This window comes from Anabas testudineus, chromosome 10 (genome assembly GCF_900324465.2).
Source record: "Anabas testudineus chromosome 10, fAnaTes1.2, whole genome shotgun sequence".
NCBI lineage: Eukaryota > Metazoa > Chordata > Actinopteri > Anabantiformes > Anabantidae > Anabas > Anabas testudineus.
Window position 1 is genome coordinate 19,843,153 of NC_046619.1, and position 18,605 is coordinate 19,861,757.

The 18,605-nt window shown below is 39.1% G+C and overlaps 1 protein-coding gene across 4 annotated transcripts in view; it reads left to right on the forward strand.

The window, feature by feature from the left end:
• ldb2a (LIM domain binding 2a) overlaps nt 1-18,605 on the forward strand; it is a 78,320-nt gene that overhangs the window by 40,356 nt on the left and 19,359 nt on the right. For all 4 annotated transcript variants that reach the window (XM_026357152.1, XM_026357153.1, XM_026357154.1 and 1 more), the window contains exons 3-4: nt 7,401-7,573; nt 17,280-17,402. In XM_026357152.1, coding sequence (XP_026212937.1) covers nt 7,401-7,573; nt 17,280-17,402 — 296 coding nt within the window. The remainder of the gene's footprint in view (nt 1-7,400; nt 7,574-17,279; nt 17,403-18,605) is intronic.

Genomic DNA, 18,605 nt, shown 5'->3' on the forward strand with positions numbered 1-18,605 from the left:
CCGTTTACTCAGGAGGTATATTTCCCTGTTCCCTGTTGTATTTATTTCCTGGCACAACTCTGCATGTTTACATGTGTATTTTTGTTCATGCGTGCACGTAGTTGTTTGCCTAACTGCCTGTATAGTCCCTTGGTGCATCATTACTATACCGTACCTATACTGTATGCTATGTTTGTGTGTTACATGCGTCTGCAAAGGTGGTAACAGTACACAAACAATATTAAGTTCAGGTACTAGGTACATGTCTAGAATTTACTTTAAGTAAAAAAAAGTACATGCACTTCACTACAGAAACAATGTTTGTTTTGGTATTAAATATGATGCTGTTGAAAACACACTATACCTGTGCTATATTTAAACAACACCTTGAATTCTTTGCACAGGTCTGGATTTTTTTCTTTAAGATGTTAAAGCTAAGTTCGAGGTGTTTTTTCTTCTTCTGCTCCAAAAACTCTGACACATTGTGTGCACATTGACTTTTGGGGGTCCATAACTTCTTCCTAATTTATCTGACTCAAATGCAAATTATCTGCATACATAACTTCACAAGTTGTAACTGACCCATTGCTGCACCGGGTTGTTGTTGACATTGTGTTGAACGGTAAACTACAAAGGGTTATTGTGCTGCCCTCATCAGTGCTACAGAAATCATGTCCTGTAGTACCTGTGACAACTACTACAGTACTTTCTGTACCTTCCGTCCCATAGAAATCGACTGACACATTTGCAGATTTCTGGTACCAGTTCTCGTAAAGTCTCAAGTAATGACAGACTTTTGAGTCGCTGTTTTTCAAATGGTTAGATGCATAAGAAAATAATTTTTGACAGGCTTTTTTGTCTCCACTAAATAATGGCTCTTTTTTTCATTATATACTCTACATGGATCCCATCATTATATATTTATGTCTTCAATGTGTATTCAAGCAAAGTTCTTTGGCTGTTTATGTTTTGACATTTAAGAAATTAGAAATTTGGCTTCTGTTCTTTATTGGTATATAAAATAAAAAATGATTGTGGTATCTGTATTAAAACTATCATAGGTATCTTACTGGCCATAGTACTACAAAACTTAGAACCCCAACCCCATACACACCCTCACACATTTGGACTTTTGGTTCAGTCTCTGTCTGCACGTGTTTGTACGAAGGAAATGAATATTACTCTGCATATGCGTTTGAATCTAGGTGCCTGTATGAACTCTCTGTGTGTGCATGTGTGTGTGCCAGTTTATGCCCGCCAGCGGCCCTTCTTTCTTCTGATGCCCCGCTCTCGCTTCGGAGCAAAAAAATCGCTCTTGCCGTCTCGCTGGCTGACGTTGCTGGCAGGAGTCCTGGGGACCGACAGGGGGAAACAATCCCAACAAAGTGGCATGAATTAATGTGACTAATTAACACCACGTTAATTATTTGTAAATTGCATGTTTGGATACACATTACTTGAGAGGCATATGCTGCTTGTCGTGTTCGCCCAAACAAGTGCCAGCTAATCTGTATCTCTGGAGTGCCCCACGACTGAAGACAGGCCAATCAGCACAGTGCAGGAAAAAGAAAACGCATGAAGAAGAAGAAGAAGAACAAGAAGAGGGAGAGAGAAAGAGAAAGAGAGAGAAAAAGATGGAGGGAAAGAGAAGTGGAGTAAGGTGAAGAGGAAGGGGGGAAAAATAAGCTCCCCAAAATAAATTTTATTTCATCTGGGCTCCAAGTAAGCCTTTTTCTCCTTCTGCAGCTATTTGTGTGAAGTTTGTTTGGCTTGTACTCTGTTGGTGAGTGTGAAATCTGCATTAAAAAATAAATAATAGTGTTTTCAACATACGGCTAGTGAGGCCCCCTTTTGGCATAGTGCTGATTGATGGTTCGTACATTTTTACTGTGCAGCTTTCCCTGTCCATATTTAGTACATCCTTAATGGTTATTTTGGTTGTAATATGATTTTTTGTTTTGGAATTGGCATTTCCTTCTGCCACAAGCTGCAAAAAGTAACAGTTTCTTCTGTTTTACACTTTTCCCACTATGAACTTAGTCAATTATCTATAATTTAAGGAACTTACTGTATGATTGATATTTGTTCCGAATGTGATGGACATTCTTAAACTTGCAACCCTTACTGTAATGTTTTTGTCACCTGTGTGTAGGTGTAACACAGTATTGTTCATTGTCCTTAAAATGTCCTTCAAAGTGCCCTTGAGCAAGGGATTGAGACCTGCTGACTTAAAGTGTTTGCCTACAATATAAATATGGAGAGGGGGGCCCGGAAAATATTTTGAAGCTCAGCCTAGAAACTATCTGAAGAGACACACGAGACTACTGTGCTTGAAATGATCCAAGACTTGCTAGCATGGCTACCATTACATGCTTATCTATCACTCTGTCACCCCAGGCTACGCACACTGGGTTTTATTAGGACAGTTTTGGATGAGAAGAAGCAACCAAAACTCCTGTATGGCTTGGTGAGGTGGGCAAGAAGCAGATCTGCGTATCACCTGAGTACCCCCCTGTCTCCCTCTGTCTCCCCCCCTCTCCCTCTACTGTTGTCTCACTCTTTCTGGATGTCTCTTGCTCCTATTACCCATCAGTGAGTCTTCGTTCCCTCATTGTCAAACCCTTAGTTTTTCATCTTCCCTTCTCGTTTCTTCTTTCTCTCTCTCTTTCATCCCTTGCTCATTTTTTCTATCCCAATCCCTTCACCACTACACCCCCCCCACACCTCCTTGTCCTCCCCCTCCACCCTCCCTGCTCCTCGTCTTCTCAGAGCTCCTCCGCATTAGCAGTCAGCTCCACTCCTAGACGTACTTTGTTTTTCAACCGTGGTGGAGACTGAGTAGGGGAGGGAGCGAGATATGGAGAGAAAGTGCCGTGCTTCTGAAAGAGAAAGAGGGAGAGAGAGAGAGGGGGAAAGAGAGAGAGAGGGAGCATCATTTTCACAGTCCTCAACGCTGAGCGGACCCTGCAGCTCACCCTCCCTCCTTCTTCTCCCCTCAGCCACTGCTCACGATGCCAAACATTTTATGTGTTATTTAGTCATGCCTGACTTTATCGAATTTGAAAAACATGCCAGTCACGGGTTCACCCTCCATCCTCCTCCCCCTTTCTGCATCCCCCACACCCGACTGCCAACATCATCCTCATCTCCCTTTCTGCCCCCCTCTCTCTCTCGCCCCCTCTCTCGATTGAGACTCTTCCATTTAGGTCCGACCTCAAGAGCCTCTCGAGCCACTGTCTTTGGGGACATTTCACTTCTAAATGAAGTTTTATTCCCAGGCTTCACTCATCTCCTCCTCCACACACACATCTCCTCCTGACCACCCACCCACCCTGGGGGAAGGGGAGAAAGAGCATAATTCTAGCCAACAGTGTTGACTCTAAGATGGATTATTTCTGCTTGAAATCAGAAGCCATGTGCTGCTGGATAATGTGGCTGTGCCGATTTTTTTTTTCTTTCCCAGCAGTGTTCTAATGATGGAGATTTGACGGGCAGAAAAATGCAGAGGAACAGAGAGGCTTGTTCCACTAGGCGAGGAACGAGAGGCTAAAGGAAATCCCAACATGCTCGCCTGTATAATCCCAAAGTCAGGATTTGTGGTTGTTTTGTTTTTGTTGTTATTTAACAGTCCAGCGTAGCTCAGTGGATAGACCAGGTCACTAACACTTGGTGGGATTAGAGGGTTGATTACCAGTTGAACCAACAATCCTAAAAAGAAAACAACAGAGGGAAAAAGTATATATTCATAGTAAAATAAGGGTTGCAAGCAGCGATTCTTTGCCTTTTTTATTTTACCAGATATGCTCATGTATGTACCCCATTATCAACACCTCATCATATAAATGTTCTCATTAAACACAATGGGAGAAATGTAAATATAGGTAAAAGTTTGTTTTCATAGTGAACTTTTGGTTTGATCAAGTTAGCATTTGTAGTACTGAAACTTTGAGTGTCAGCAGCTGGATGTTTTATTTATTTAGGCATAACTGTGAGTTGTTGTATGAACTAGTTATACTGTCAAATACAGCATGTAGTATAAAGGTACAGTACAAGTAGCACTTGTATTAAAACTATGTACTGAAACAGTACAGTTTTAAATTAGCACATTTAGTAAGGAGCAACCTCGGCATATCATCATCATGCTCCTAAACACATATGTGCATGTATATTTTTCTTAGTCAAACTACTACACAATTATTCCACATACCCCCTACGAGTACTTCAGGTTGGCAGTCATTTATCTAGACAGCATTTAAACCAAGAATCAGCACCTCAAGATATATTTGTTGCTGAAGTTTCAAATGTTATATTATCCAAACATTGTAAAATCCTGTCTCACAGTATTATAGACTGTTGTGCAATGTTTTGGCATTTGATATTCTCCAGCCTCACGGACCTCTTAATCAAACTGAACTTTTTGGATAATATTTATTGTCTCACCTGCATAAGAAGCATCACAACTCTGGTACGTTCAGTAACTTTTCAGCCAGTAGTAAAATTGTCAGTTTGGGGCCAAACAGTTGCTGGTTGAGATCCCCTGTGCATTTGAGTGAATGAGTAGCACTTTCTCCTCCAGTAACTTCTGGTCCTGCCCTTCAGCAAGTCAAGTTGCTCAAGTGGAACTGCCCAGTGATGTTTGGATGAAGCCTGTGGTTGCACTGCAGCTCTAAGGCATGTATGTGTGCATGGGTGTGACATGGGGGCAGGAAATGTGTATCTGTGTTGAGCAGAAACCTTATAGCTAGAAAAATAAAGGCTTGAAAAACACGAAAGGCTTTCCTAAGATGTGTTGGAGATGGTTCGCATTGTTTTGCAGATTCTGTCTTTCAGCTGCTCAACATGTAACAGAACAGCAATATTGAGCTCTGCAGTTATCAGAAGAGGATGCAATCTTTGTCTTGCAATCTTGCAAGTGAAAGCTGTTTGATGCAGCTGTTGTCTGTTGACGTTTCACAGAATCTCTGATTGTCATATTGAGTTGTGCATAGACAATCATGCTTTATAGTCTGTGTAAATACTCTGCATTAACATGTCATTTTAAACTTTCAACTCACATTATTTTTCCGAACACTGAATTTAAGCTGTGCCCACACACTGGAAAATATTAATCACAACAAGTCGGGTAATGAAGAATTGAATATAGTCACGCTTTTCTTTAGAGCTGAAGTAATTAGTTGATTAATAGATTTAGTATATTTACAACTAATTAGGTTAATTGTTTAAAAGTGTTTTGGTCATATTTTCAACAAATTGCCTTAAAATTAAGGTATCCCTGGTTTGTTTTTTGAATTGTTTTAATCCTTTGAGATAATAAATTGAATATCCTTGGACTCAGGATTACTGTTTCCTTGCCTTTCATAGGCAAGGTGATTCATCAGATAAGGAATAAAGTAATCTATACAGAATTAATATACAATAATAATTACTTACAGTCTTTTCTTGAAGCAAGTGGCCAAATTATTTTTTAGTAAACGAATGAGGGGACAGTATTTTTTTTACATTGTAGGTGCTGAAAAACAAAACATCAGCTAAAGCATCTGTAGTTGATTTTTGACAGTATCATAAAACACTGGTGATAAATGAAGCTCTAATATAAAGTGAGCTAAGGCTTGTTGCACTCTAGTCTGATGTATGAAGGACTTGTAGCCGGATTTCTTGTTCTTGTTCTTGGTGTGGAGCTAGAGTTGGATTTCACTGATGCTCCAGAGGTAGAGAAGCTCCAAGATTAAATAACCCATGAGCTGTTGAGCTAAGTTTAAGTGTGATCTTGTTGCTGTTAAAGACAGGTAAACCTTTGGTGAGGAAGCTCTTGTATGATATTTCACTTTTATTTTATCCAAATTAACTGTACTATTAGCAAATTATTATGTTTTTAACATAATAACAAGGAGAATTAAAAACTCAGAAAGAAAGTCAGTTCAGGACATGGCTTCAAACAAGTATTCACAAATCTGTATCGTGCATACCATCACAGTGTAGCCATAATGTAATGGGAAATGTAAGCCTCTTTCACTATCATCTCCTTGAAGCCAGCTCCTCTAACTCAGAGGAGATAGAAAACAGACGAAGCCTGCAGGCTGTAAAACGCTGACGACACTTTCTCCCTCCCTGACTCCTCCTCCAGTTTTCATCATGCAGCCCGTTCATTGTCTCTTTAGGCTTCTCCAGAAAGTGTGCACTGCAGAAGTTGTCCATCTCAATAATTCTGTTTAAGACTCAACTCTGTCATGAAATAACATTATTCTGAAATATATGTGAAATCTTCTCCTCCTTTCTGTGCAGTCTTACTCATATGAGGAATATTCAAAAGTAAGTGTATTATATGAAGTGTCACACCTTGGAAGAAGTGAATTGAGAAGCCCCAATTCATGATATTATCAGTTGTTTCAAGAAACTTTTTAATCTTCAGATGTGTTGGAAAGTTGAATTTACCTGCCTGCACCAGAAGATTTATTTGACACTTGTTGCAAAGAAAAATCAGACTCAAACTAAGTATAAAATATTCAGGGATTTCTTGATACAGCTTTCTTGAGGGCAGCACAGTGTTCAGTACTCACTCAGCCAATAGTTTTATAAACAACCCAGTTGTTTCTGTACATCTATAATGTGCCTGTTGTATTGGGAATCTTGATTCATACATTGACCACACTCAGCATGATGGCTGCTGTTCGATCGCTTAGAAGAAGTTTATTCAGATTTCTAAAAGACTGCTAAAAAGAAAAAATGTTGTGCACATATTGTTCAGTGTCATTAAAACATTTTTCAGCTTTTTATGGGGCTGTGTAAAAGAAGAATAGTGATGAATGCATGGTCTGTTTTTTGATTATTGACAAATAGGATGTATGCTTTAAATATTGTGTGAGCAGATGTTCTTTTAACAAGGAAGAACATGAGACATCACAGTCAATCTTCTGTTTTTAGAATCATTTTGTATTAAAGGAAAAGGGTCAGACAGGATAAGCATATTTGTCTGCAAATATTTAATCAGTTTAATTTGCACATCTGATAATTTTCTGTATTTTTGACATCCAATAAAATGTTAATGGGTTAACGGCACATGTCCTTGTCAAGCAGTTTCCTCTCCGTTTATGCTTTTTTTAGCATACAGAATTTTTTTTTATTGTTAATTATGTTTCCTTTAATCTTTCATTTTCAGTCTCTTGATTATATTAATATCTTTGTTTGTGTGGAATGGTCAGTGTGATATTCAGTAGCAGCTATATAAATGTAGTAGTGACAGTTGCACTAGAAGCATAGTAGTAGTAGTAGTAACAGCACTGTTATAGTTTACTAGCATTATCCTATCACCCTTTTCTCTCCTTTCTGTTGGACCTTAAGCCCACTATCTTCTCTACACATCATTTCACATTTGGTCTTCTTCTATATTTAGCAGCTGTGCCCTCTCCTTTCTCTCCCCGCAGCAATCGGCCGGACGCTGATCCCCCGTTACTTCAGCACAGTTTTCGAGGGAGGGGTCACTGAGCTCCACTACATCCTCAAACACTCCAAGGAGTCTTTTCACAACTCCTGCATCACCCTGGACTGTGATCAGTGCACAATGGTCACCCAGCATGGGAAGCCAATGTTTACAAAGGTAACACCTGACCCCTGAGCTTCTCCCACCATGAATAATTGATTACAAGCTATGATAATGGATCAGATGCGGTGTTTAACTGGTTAAAGATCAAATCCATTTACACTCTTTGATTCTTTTTTTTCTTCCTCTTTCACTTTGTTCCTGTGTAGGTCACACCTGGTGGTCTTTCCATCAGATATAGAAAGGTCTTTATTGCATTGTCTGCTTAGTTTGTACACATTTGAATTCCTATCAAACATCTCTGAGGAGTGGATCTTTCCAAACACCCATTGTACAAGTTTCAGACAAAATTCAGTCAACTTCACACATAGTTGCAGTTATTTGAAAGTATTAGTCAAAAGTACATAATAAATCACATGTCGTCATTTTATTACATGCATCAAATGATTCAGGTCTTGTTCTGTAGTAGTCAAAACAGAGAAAGTCAAAGTAATTCTGTTCTCTGTTGTGTGTTGTTGTTAATGCATTTGTAAAGACGATTCTACCTAAAACAGTATGGTAGGTTTTTTTTTTAGTAGAACCATCAACTAATTATAAACTGAGACTTAAAAAATACCAACTTCAATTATGTTGGCTATGCTTTATTAAATATCAGCTGAAAATGTACTTTGCATGTATTTTCTTAGGCCAGATATCTGCACCAAACAGTGTTGTGGTATTTTAGAATTTATGCAGGAAAATGTCAAACAAACTCATATTTACCCTCTTCACTTATAAAAATTTTAGCCTTCTCCTAGACCCCAAAATCCACTGGCATTTCTGGAAGATGTCGACTGATTCCTAAGCCTTCATGTACACCAAAGGCAATGTTAGGGGCACATGAATAAGATCTTTGAAGAGTATGGTTTAGTTTGCAGTATAAGTGACGCTCAGAGACTAGCAAGAAAAGCAGAGGAAACACAAATTGTGTGCAGGTAAGATAATGTAAACCTGACACAGAGGTCTTCTGAAAGCACTAGAGCTGAGCTCATCTGCTTTTGTCTTTGGGGAGAGAATCCCCCTGTGAGCCAGAGTGAGTATCTCCTTCACCACAGTCTGATCCAGATGGCTAGCTGACTCTTAGTGTTCTTCTGCTGACTGTCTAAATGAATCTGAGGCCAGATACCTTGTCAGCGGAGAACAGCCGAGCTAAAGAGATTCCATGTTCCCTGTACCATGAACCCTGAGCTACAGCACTAGACCGGATTGTTCTGACATTAAATAGCTATACGCCTTCTTGTTTTCAGGACTTGACAGTATGCACTCTCTCTAGGGTGTGTGTGTGTGTAAGTGTGCGTGCAGTGTGCAGAGTCTGAAATTAACTTTTTGGCTGGCCTGCCAAAGGCTGTGAGACCAAAAAGTGAATTAAAAAAACATCATGGTGGAAAAATCTCCATTTTAGGAAGTAATTTTGTCTGTTGTTGAGATCCAAAATCTTATATTCTGAAAAGAAATGAACAAAATGTGCCAGTGGGTTGAGATTATTTTACTAGTTTTCAATACAAATGAACTTCATTTAAGGATTTCTTCTCATCCATTTGAGATAATTTGGGTCATTATCAAGTTTAGGAGCCACGGCCTGTGTCTGAGGCAGCGCTCTTTGGCACTGGGCAGCGTTTCTCCCCAGAATACATTGATAATCTTGTGATTTCATTGCTTCAAGGCACCCTCTGCAGGATGCAGCAAAGCAAACATAGCTGAGCCTGCTCCATGTTTTACAGCAGACAGTGTTTTTTGTTTGAACACTTAACTTCTGGTATAACTTACCCAAAAGCTCTTATTTAGTTTCATCTGTCCAAAGGTCATTCTTTCAGAAGCATTTTAGCAAAGCTTTCTATGTTTCTCTTTCAAAAGCGAGATCTTCCTGGGTCTTCTTACATGGAGCCCACCTTTATTCAGAAAGCAACATATGGTGTGACTGGACACTGTTGTACTGTGATCCTGGAGGTCAGCTTCTATTAGTTTTGAAGTCTTTTCACTGTTCAAACTGTGCTTCTGCTCAGTCGGTGGCAATTTTTCCTCTTGTGGTCCCATCCAGGGGTTAAACTTCTTAATGATATTACCAATTGTGGTCACAGGAACACACGCTGCTTAGAGATGCTTTAACTTGACCGTGGTTGGCAGTATTTTTATTCCTTTTCTCCAGCAACTCTCTTCTTGTCCTTGTCCATGTTCAGTGTGTTGTTACAACAGTAACACCAAACAGCACAATGTGGTAGAGATAGATAGAAGATATTTGTACAGTAAGAAAGAATTCAGCAGCTTCTTACTTTTATTCTATGGCATGCGGGTATCCACAAGAGCTTCTCAGCTCAACGCTTTCCAGGAACAGAACCAGAACAAAACATCATTCTAGTGAGGTGTAAGGATGCCAGCACTTAAAGCCACATCTTTATCTACACCCCTGACTTTAACCTAAGTCACCAAAAATACCATGTTAGCATGTTACTGTGCATTTACAGGCACAACTTCCCATGTGTTAAGGGGCTTCATGAGGGGTTGCCACTGTTTTATTTACAGGGAAGGTGACTTTGTATTCAGGTAGTAGATGGTGGTTGGGGGGGTTGGGTGTGTGTTTGAATGGGTGTAGATGGAGAGTGGGCTCTTTGTGCTATCATATCAGTAAATGAGAATGGAACATCCCCAGTAACACACACAGGAAATGTCTTTTTACGTTGCTCTTGTTTGGTTTTTGTAAACAAGCCTCCCCTAAAAACACAAAGAAAAAAATAATCACAATATATTACGAGCGTCCGATATTAACCGTACAGAACAGAAACAGAAAGGCCCAAGCCCGGTCAACAAAAAGCTAAATTTGATGCTCGCAGCACTGCTCTCTTTTAATCTTCACCTAAATTGGATGAGAAGAATTAATTCATTAGAAAAAAAAAAAAGAATTCCAATAACTGAGCGTGTTCTCCCTGAGCTCCCAGCAGCAGCAGCGAGCCTGCAGCTCTGGAGGCCCGAATCTCAATCAGCTCTGCCTCGCCTCGCTTTCCTCAACCACCACCACCACCACCACACTCCCCTTCCTCCTACACCCTCCTCCGCCACCTCTCCCCCTTCTCCTCCTCCTCTTCTCCCTCTCATCCCCCTGCCTGACTCCCGCGCTCGTTCGCTCATTCTCCCCTCGCTCTCTACTCCACGGCTCTCTCATCCCCCTCTCTTCTTTTTCCTCCACCCCCCTCGCGCTGCACCCTTAACACACATGCACACACACACATGCACACACACCCGCATCCTTCATCCCTAGAGAAATCATCCCCAGCTCCCAACTCGCTCTCTTGCTCTCCCACACTCTCTCTCTCTCTGCCTGTATCTGTCTCTTTCTTTTACCGTCTCCCTTCCTCTATCTCTGTTTCTCTTTCAAAATTTCTAATTCAAATTTGCCTTATTGGCATGAGCATATTTAAAGAATAATTCTGGTTTATTAAAACTTCATTTTTTTGTAGTTTTAGCTATAATTCCTGTCAGTAATAACAACACTGTAGTCAGAGTTAATTGCTGAGATTTGGGCTAAAGAGACACAAGCAGTCCGTGGGCTTAGTTTAATTTGACTTTGAGAAGATGCAGTTCAAGTCGCAACCAACAACGTAAAGGTCGATGGCAGAACAATAAAATCCAGGACTAATTGCCATTGTGATCTTTCATGTAAACACTGCAAAAATGCAGGCGTATAGCGACATAATGACGTCCTACTACAAACACTTTAAACAGTTGAACGGGAAACCATGACCCAAACTGTCATCATCACGCGTCAGCCGTTGGTTCAACCTGCCGTTCTTGTTGTTGTGCAATAAGGGACCAATTTTCACATTTCACATGCACTCACCTTCAGTTTTAGTTCCATATACTGTGATTTAAATAAGTTGCTCCTCAGCATAGCACCTGTTCACAGAGATCTTTCAACATGTATCAGGATATCTTTCAGCTCTATTTGTTGTGACAAGTATTACCATCTCAGTACTGTGCATCTGTAAGACCCATGTAGAGTGGTTAGTGAAAACTGGCAACCATGAGCAGCCCTGTCACCAGCTGTACATTCAACAGGGTTTTTAGTGTAGTGTTTTTAATCCTTTTTCATGTGTTTCAAAATTATTATGTGGTTATAATGTGGTTAATGTAAATGTTACCACCTTTTTATTGTGCTGAAACATTACACTACAAAAGTGGAAGTTATTTTCTCATAGTTCTACGGCACCCACTTTTGTAAGTGTTGCCTATTTTGCTGGTTTAATCGTATTAACAGATTTTTATAAATGTTTTTGTAACTGAGTGAAATCAAGGCCAAAACTCCACAAACAAGACTCAGGTTGTAATAAACTGAATTAATTTGTGAAGCACAGTGTTAATGAAGCAGATTATTATGTTATGCAGAATACTACACAGCACACTACAACAAAACAAAAAGCAAACAAGGTGACAAAATGATTAAAATAATATATATGATCAGATGAGATATAGCTGTGATGTAAACCACTGAATCAAATACAAAGCAGCAGATTGTAAAGGAGCTCAGCTCAGTTTCATGTGTTGTGTTCATGTGTCTCTGGCTGGATGCTACACATTGGGCGGGGTTAGCAGAGAGCTAAGAGTGGGTGGTGTTCTCCAGGTGCTCCTGTACAATGTGTGCAGGGTTCACAGGGTGGCGAGGTGTTGACAAGGTGACACAGGGTGCCAATTTGACCAAAAGCCCCCAACCTCTCAGTCACCCCCAGTATCCCAGCACCTCCATTCAATACCCAGCAGGCCTTGCTTTTCCAGAGCAATGTGTGTTAGCTTGGAGGGCACGGCCCTTGTTACCGGTGCCCAGCTGGGGGGGTTCTGCATGCTGGGAGGTGAGCAGAGAGCAAAAGGCAAGTCCGTGACACAGTGATCTCAAGTGAATTTAATTCCCTGAGAGGATTTTTTTGAGAAATTGACTAGTGGATGTGTGTTTTTCTGTGCTTTCCTTGGCTTTCAGCCACTCGTTTCTATCAATTTCAGGGACTTTTGAATTATGAACTTATTGTACTTTTGTTCTAATTGTAGATCTAGACAATAACACTGCAGTAATCAACCTTTTTAGTTATAAGACACCACTAGTGAAGGCCACCGTAATTGCAAGGGATGTAAAAATCATAGATGTGATTCTACGCTGTTTGACAGTCATTTAACAACAGAGGAGCTAAAGGTTATTAATTCAATTAATATGAGACAAACAGCATTCATGGCTTCTTCCTCTAGTTCAAAGTCAACTATTGTGTGATAGGTTCGACTGTAGCTGCTGACATTTCTTTTAACACTGTAAATTATAATGACCCCTTGTTTCAGTAAGCACAGTGAAGCTTGAATTAGTAGAATTTGATCTGTGCTTATCAATAGTGTGTTTTTATGATGATGTTGTGTTGGAGGACCTTGACTGAGTGCTGACAGACACTTCTCCTCTTTTCCCCTTATTTATTCTTCCTGTTATTCATCACCTTAAGTTTTATTTGATATTCTCTTGCTACGACATGTATTGATACTTGTATGAATGTATTGTGTTTGCATTAAGAGTAATTACTGAGTTTCTGACCTTCTCAGTTGTTCCTCTGAATTGTGTCATTTGTAAGAAGTGTTGCGGCCTCTGAAGTGCTGCTTTTTGAATTTATTTTTTATTAATTTACTTATTGCTCTTGAGAGTCTGTGAGAGACGGCCATTAGGTTTTTTTCACATAGTTTCTACAGAACATGTGCAGAAGTGCGTTACCACAGTATTAGATTTAATTTTCTTGATGCACATGGTTGGGGGGTGTGCGTTTGCTTCTACTGTACATTTTAGATTGTTTTACATATTAATTTCTATTTTCAGGAGACAGTAGCGAAAGGAAACGGAGAAGAGATATCACAAGTCTACAAATGAACCAGTGATGGTGCAATTATGTAGCCTACAGTATATTTTTAGATTTGAGTGTATTCTGCATATTTATCCAATAAATGTTTTTATTTATTCAAAGGTTCATTTGAGATTTGGGGTAAATAGGGTATACGTTGAGGGAAAATATTCAATACGTCCAGCAGTCACCTTCATTGATCAATCATTTAGTACATCAAATGTTAGAAAATAGAAAAAATAAAAAGGTCCCGGCTGCTATTTACCTTGAAGTGGCCCCAGCATCATGCAGCTACACCATCAGTATCCTGAAGTAGCAAGAATACAATTAGAAAGAGGATTATTGGAGACTTAAAAAACAATACTACTACTAATGCAACAATCTGTACACATTTCTTTACGAAATAACTTAAGATAATATTTTAAAATCAAATTCTTGTAGATTAATATTAGCTCTAAAGCTATGTAATAACAGTAAAACACTTTACTGCATGAACATGAAATATTAATAGCCACATATACAGCATAGCCTCAGTTTTACTCCTCTGTACTCACAGAGAGATACCATACGTTACAGTATTATGAACCATGTCAGCACCTTGTTGCTTTTGTCAACTTTGATCCTGTTCATATCCACCAGAAAGAGTCATGAATGCTCATAATAATCGATTTAATGACCTACGTCTTCTCTGCTGTTAATTGATTGTCATGTTAGGGTACAGTATTGAATAATGTCTCAGCAGCGGGACGCTGTTATTCTTTCTTGCTCTTTTGAGGCAGAGATCCCCTGATCTTAGCCCCGTTGTGTAGAAGATTTATGACCCTGCACTTAAATCAATGGGGACTCTCTGTCAGGGGCTGTATTATTTAATGGAACCCTTTTTAATTCAAGGGGATTTTCCTCCTTTTAGTTTTCTTACGGGAACATTATTTAGCTAAAGAAGAAATTGGTTAGGCCCATTGTGAGAAATATTAGATTTTAACCAATTGGCTTAGAGTATGAAGAAATACATAGCTTAGTATGACTGAACCTGCACTGGAATCTGTGGAAAAGGCTGCCCTGGTTGTGTTTGTGGTTAATATATCCCTGCACCAGTGCCATTAAGACAAATTCCTGCACATTTATTGCACTTGGCAATTAAAGTGTTTCTTATTCTGGTTCTGATTTAGGTGGTTCCACAATTTATTTATTGGTTACAGAGAAGCAGAAAGCTTGCAGACAGAAATAAGAGCAATGGTGGAGGCAATGCTAAACACACAGTTGGCACTATGGAAAAAGAAATCAATAGTGCAGCTTTGTTTCACTGTAGGCTATAACACCTGGAAAGCATCAGAAGACACTGGCTCACTACTAAACACAATTCAAGTTATTTCACTGCTGTTGGGTAAATATCATAAATCTACAAAAACCCACTTTCAGGAATGATGTAAAGAATTACTTATTTCCTCATATATGCTTAAGTATTTGGTCTTTTAATGGGTTTTAGCAGCCCAGAGGGTGTAAAACTCATCCACTGCATAATGACCATGATATATTTCATTTCAAAGGAGGAAAAGGAAAAGTTGCAGTTATGTTTGTTTACATTATTCAACAGCAATTTGAGTGGAAGGCAAAGGATTGATGACAGCATTCTTACTCATAGGAACATGAGCTAACCTGGGGCTCAATGATGATTATTGTGAAGTTCCAGTATAGGGGATATGTATAAAATGTTTTCATAAAGTTTAGCTTAGCGACAGCCCTTTTTTTCAGATATCCGGTGGGTTTTGAATAGTTTATTTAGGAGAAAAGGAACACTTAATCCTTCTGTTTATTTAAATCATTGAAAATAACCATATTTGGAGATAAAATCTTTTCCACTTGACACCAGTAGTTTACATCTAGACTTTGAGTTTCTGGGAAGATTTGACTTTACTTTTGAGCTGTCACAAGTTATAATGCATGCTGCCTTTCACTCTGATGTCAGCTGTTAGACAAACTGCTGTTGGAATTATAGTAAATAAAAAATTAAAGATGGTTTTTGTTGTCCATTAAACACCAAGGATTATTACTAAACATTGCTTTAGTCTAATCCACACTTATCTAGCTCAGACAAGCCCATTATCAGAGCACACAGGAGATATGGCTGCACATATGAGCACTAAGTTGTTTCAGTCATTGTTAGTTTCCAAAACCTTTTATATAGATTAATAGATAGAAAATCAAAATATCAGTAGTAGTATCAATTATTGCAAAGTTAAACTCATAGTTTGTGCTGCTGTTAATCTATTACTGTATTATACAGTGAAATCTTATTTTAGTTTACAGTAGACTCATTGATATACATAGGGGGGACAGAATTAAAGGCTGCCATTATAACAATAATTTAAAAAAAACAACTCTCTAAAACACAACATTATCTCTTTCATTAAGGTCTGATGTCTTTGGCTGCATTAGTTTTATCTTATCATACCTAATACACAAAATAGTATGTATGTATGTATGTATGTAGTATGTATACACACAATGTAAAATAGAAATACAACTACAAATGATGTTTATAAAAATATATATCATTCTCTACATAAAACTATATCTAGGAATGGGTAAAGAAAATAGAAAAATAATAAAATAGTATTATTTGCATTTCTGTATAGTAATGTAAACTGTTTAATGTATTAAATAGCTATTACTACTAATTACATATTACTTCTACAGTAAATTATTTTGTGTATAACTGAGAACAAGGACCAGGTTACTGGTCATCCAGATTTTTATTTTGCCATTATGCAATTGTATGTTGTTTATATTTCTGTTTTTCAGAAGTTGCTGTCGTTCATTCACATTCAGTTTTTTTGAAGTAATTATAATCTGTGTCCCATTTTATTTACAAAGACGATATTTTATTGTGGAACAAAGCTCTCTCTTAGTGTACTTACTCTAATCTCAGTTGGTTGAATAACTCAAGGAACGCACCGCTGCACAAAGGGTGAGAACATTATACAGTATCTGCATTTTCAGTCAAAACAGCAGAGAAGCAGCTCTGCATTCAGGGTTTTTGGAGCTGTTGAGTTTCTATTTATTCTTTTTCTTTTTTTTTTTTCTAAACTGAATGTGTCGGAGTTAGCGGTGGAGCACGTGACCAGCGAGGGTAGGTGGGTGGGTGGGAGATGAGAGTGAGAAGGAAGGGGGTGGGAGGTTGTGGTGCTGGTGCTGGGGATGGGGTGGTGGGGGGTGTAGTATGGCCGCTAGCCTCTTTCTTGTTGATCCTCAGGAGACCATCTGCGCTGGGGGCATTGATTAGAGTGTGTCTGGTGGGATTACATCTTTGCCGTTGCCATGACAACTAATCAGCTGATTTTTTTTCCCCCCTTCTCTGTCTGTCTCTCCATAGCTCTCTCTCTCCTCTCTCCCCCTGGTTGTCACAGCAACGAAATACGGGAGAAGCGCAAGGGCCCCGGCAAGCGCCGAATTCAGCTAAAGGGGCGAAAAAATGTTTTTTTCCTCAGTGTTTCTCTCTCTCTCTCCTCTAATTGGCAACTCTCTCTGACCTGAAGTTCTATTGTCTCTGGCGTAAACACACCCCTCTACAGATTACATTTATTTTCACATTTTAGAAATAGCTGGATGGTTAAGAGGCCCAAGGACAGATGCTCCGAATGAGGGAAGCGAGCAGAGTAAATATTGGGAGCATAATAGCTCGCTCCATGCTACAAATTCCAAAACGGAGACGAAACGCTTCCAGCATTTTTTTATCAAAATCACGTCGGGCCAATAAACACTGTCCAAATCAGCTGATTGTTGTCTGCCAGCTGGTTAAAGATTTCTGAAAGCGATATCACATCCAAGGATGAATGTAAAATAACACCAAGTTTGTGATCTTTATCCAGGTTTGTACAGAGGGTCGTTTGATACTGGAGTTTGCCTTTGATGACCTGATGAGAATCAAGACGTGGCATTTTACCATCCGGCAGTACAGAGAGCTTATCCCCCGTAGCATCCTGGCCATGCACGTAAGTATGACATCATTAACATGCGACAAAAAACCCCAGATTGCCCGTTTTTAGGTGTCAGTTTTTGGATGCTAATGAGGGTCTCTGCACTCTGCCAAGCCACTTTTTACAAGCTATTCATGAGCATATGAAATTTAAACGCCAACAAAGCAGTTTGTAAGGGATTTTTGCAAACCAATTTATTTGCAGACATCAAAGGCCACCGAGGATAAAAAGAAAAAAAAAAACAAGGTCGAATGAATAATCTGCTTAATTCCACTAAGAGTAACACATATTTAGTCACTGGAGCTGTAGTAGGAGTATAGCTGGAGATGCAGGTTTTCTACTTTCTATTTTAACCTGAGACTGTATGATACAGCACTGCTGTTCATTTTTTATAAGCCAAGGAAGTAACATTTTATACTGTATATTCACACTGACCACAACATTGTACATTGGTGCTTTTACATACCTCCCAAATAACCAAACACACCCATTAACTTTGACATTACATTATTAGAAAGATTCTTCTCTGTAACTTTCTTCCCTAACTGTGTGAATGACACAGACCGACTGTCTCACTTCCTGCACATTTTTCACTCTAAACTTAAAGAATATACAGCTTTTGAGTTCCAACTTAACACCCTTTCATCCTTCACTTGTGCAGTGGATTATGATGGATTAATAAATGATGGAATTTGTGAGAAAATGCATTAGGAGAGTCACTAGAAGAGAAGTGGGGGGTGAGTATCTGTTGCACTCACGATGGTCATTAATTAAAGCTTCAGTGACAAAATCTATTAGCGATGCAGCACGTGAGAGCGAACAGAAAGCATTTTCCTTCCGTCATATAATTTTAGGTGTCAACTCGTTGCTCTTTTGCAACAGTTGAACTCATGCACCACATGTTAAATATTGCACAAGTGTGTGGCACTGCCCTTAAACATCCTTTCATGGTGGGAAATGCTTTAATTGACATTTATGTAGAAATCACATATGACTGAGTGACAAAAGATATAACAGACAGAAAAATGTCTGAAAAGGGCTTTGGTAAGAAACTGATGAAGAAAAAAAAACACGCTAATAATAGCTATTACATGAGTTTTCCTATTATACAGTGATATGCAGCATAGTTGCTATACTTGCATCTCTTCCCATTTGCTTGATAAATAAAATTAGATTCATTCCTTCAACATTTTCTATTTACCCCCATGGACCTTAGGT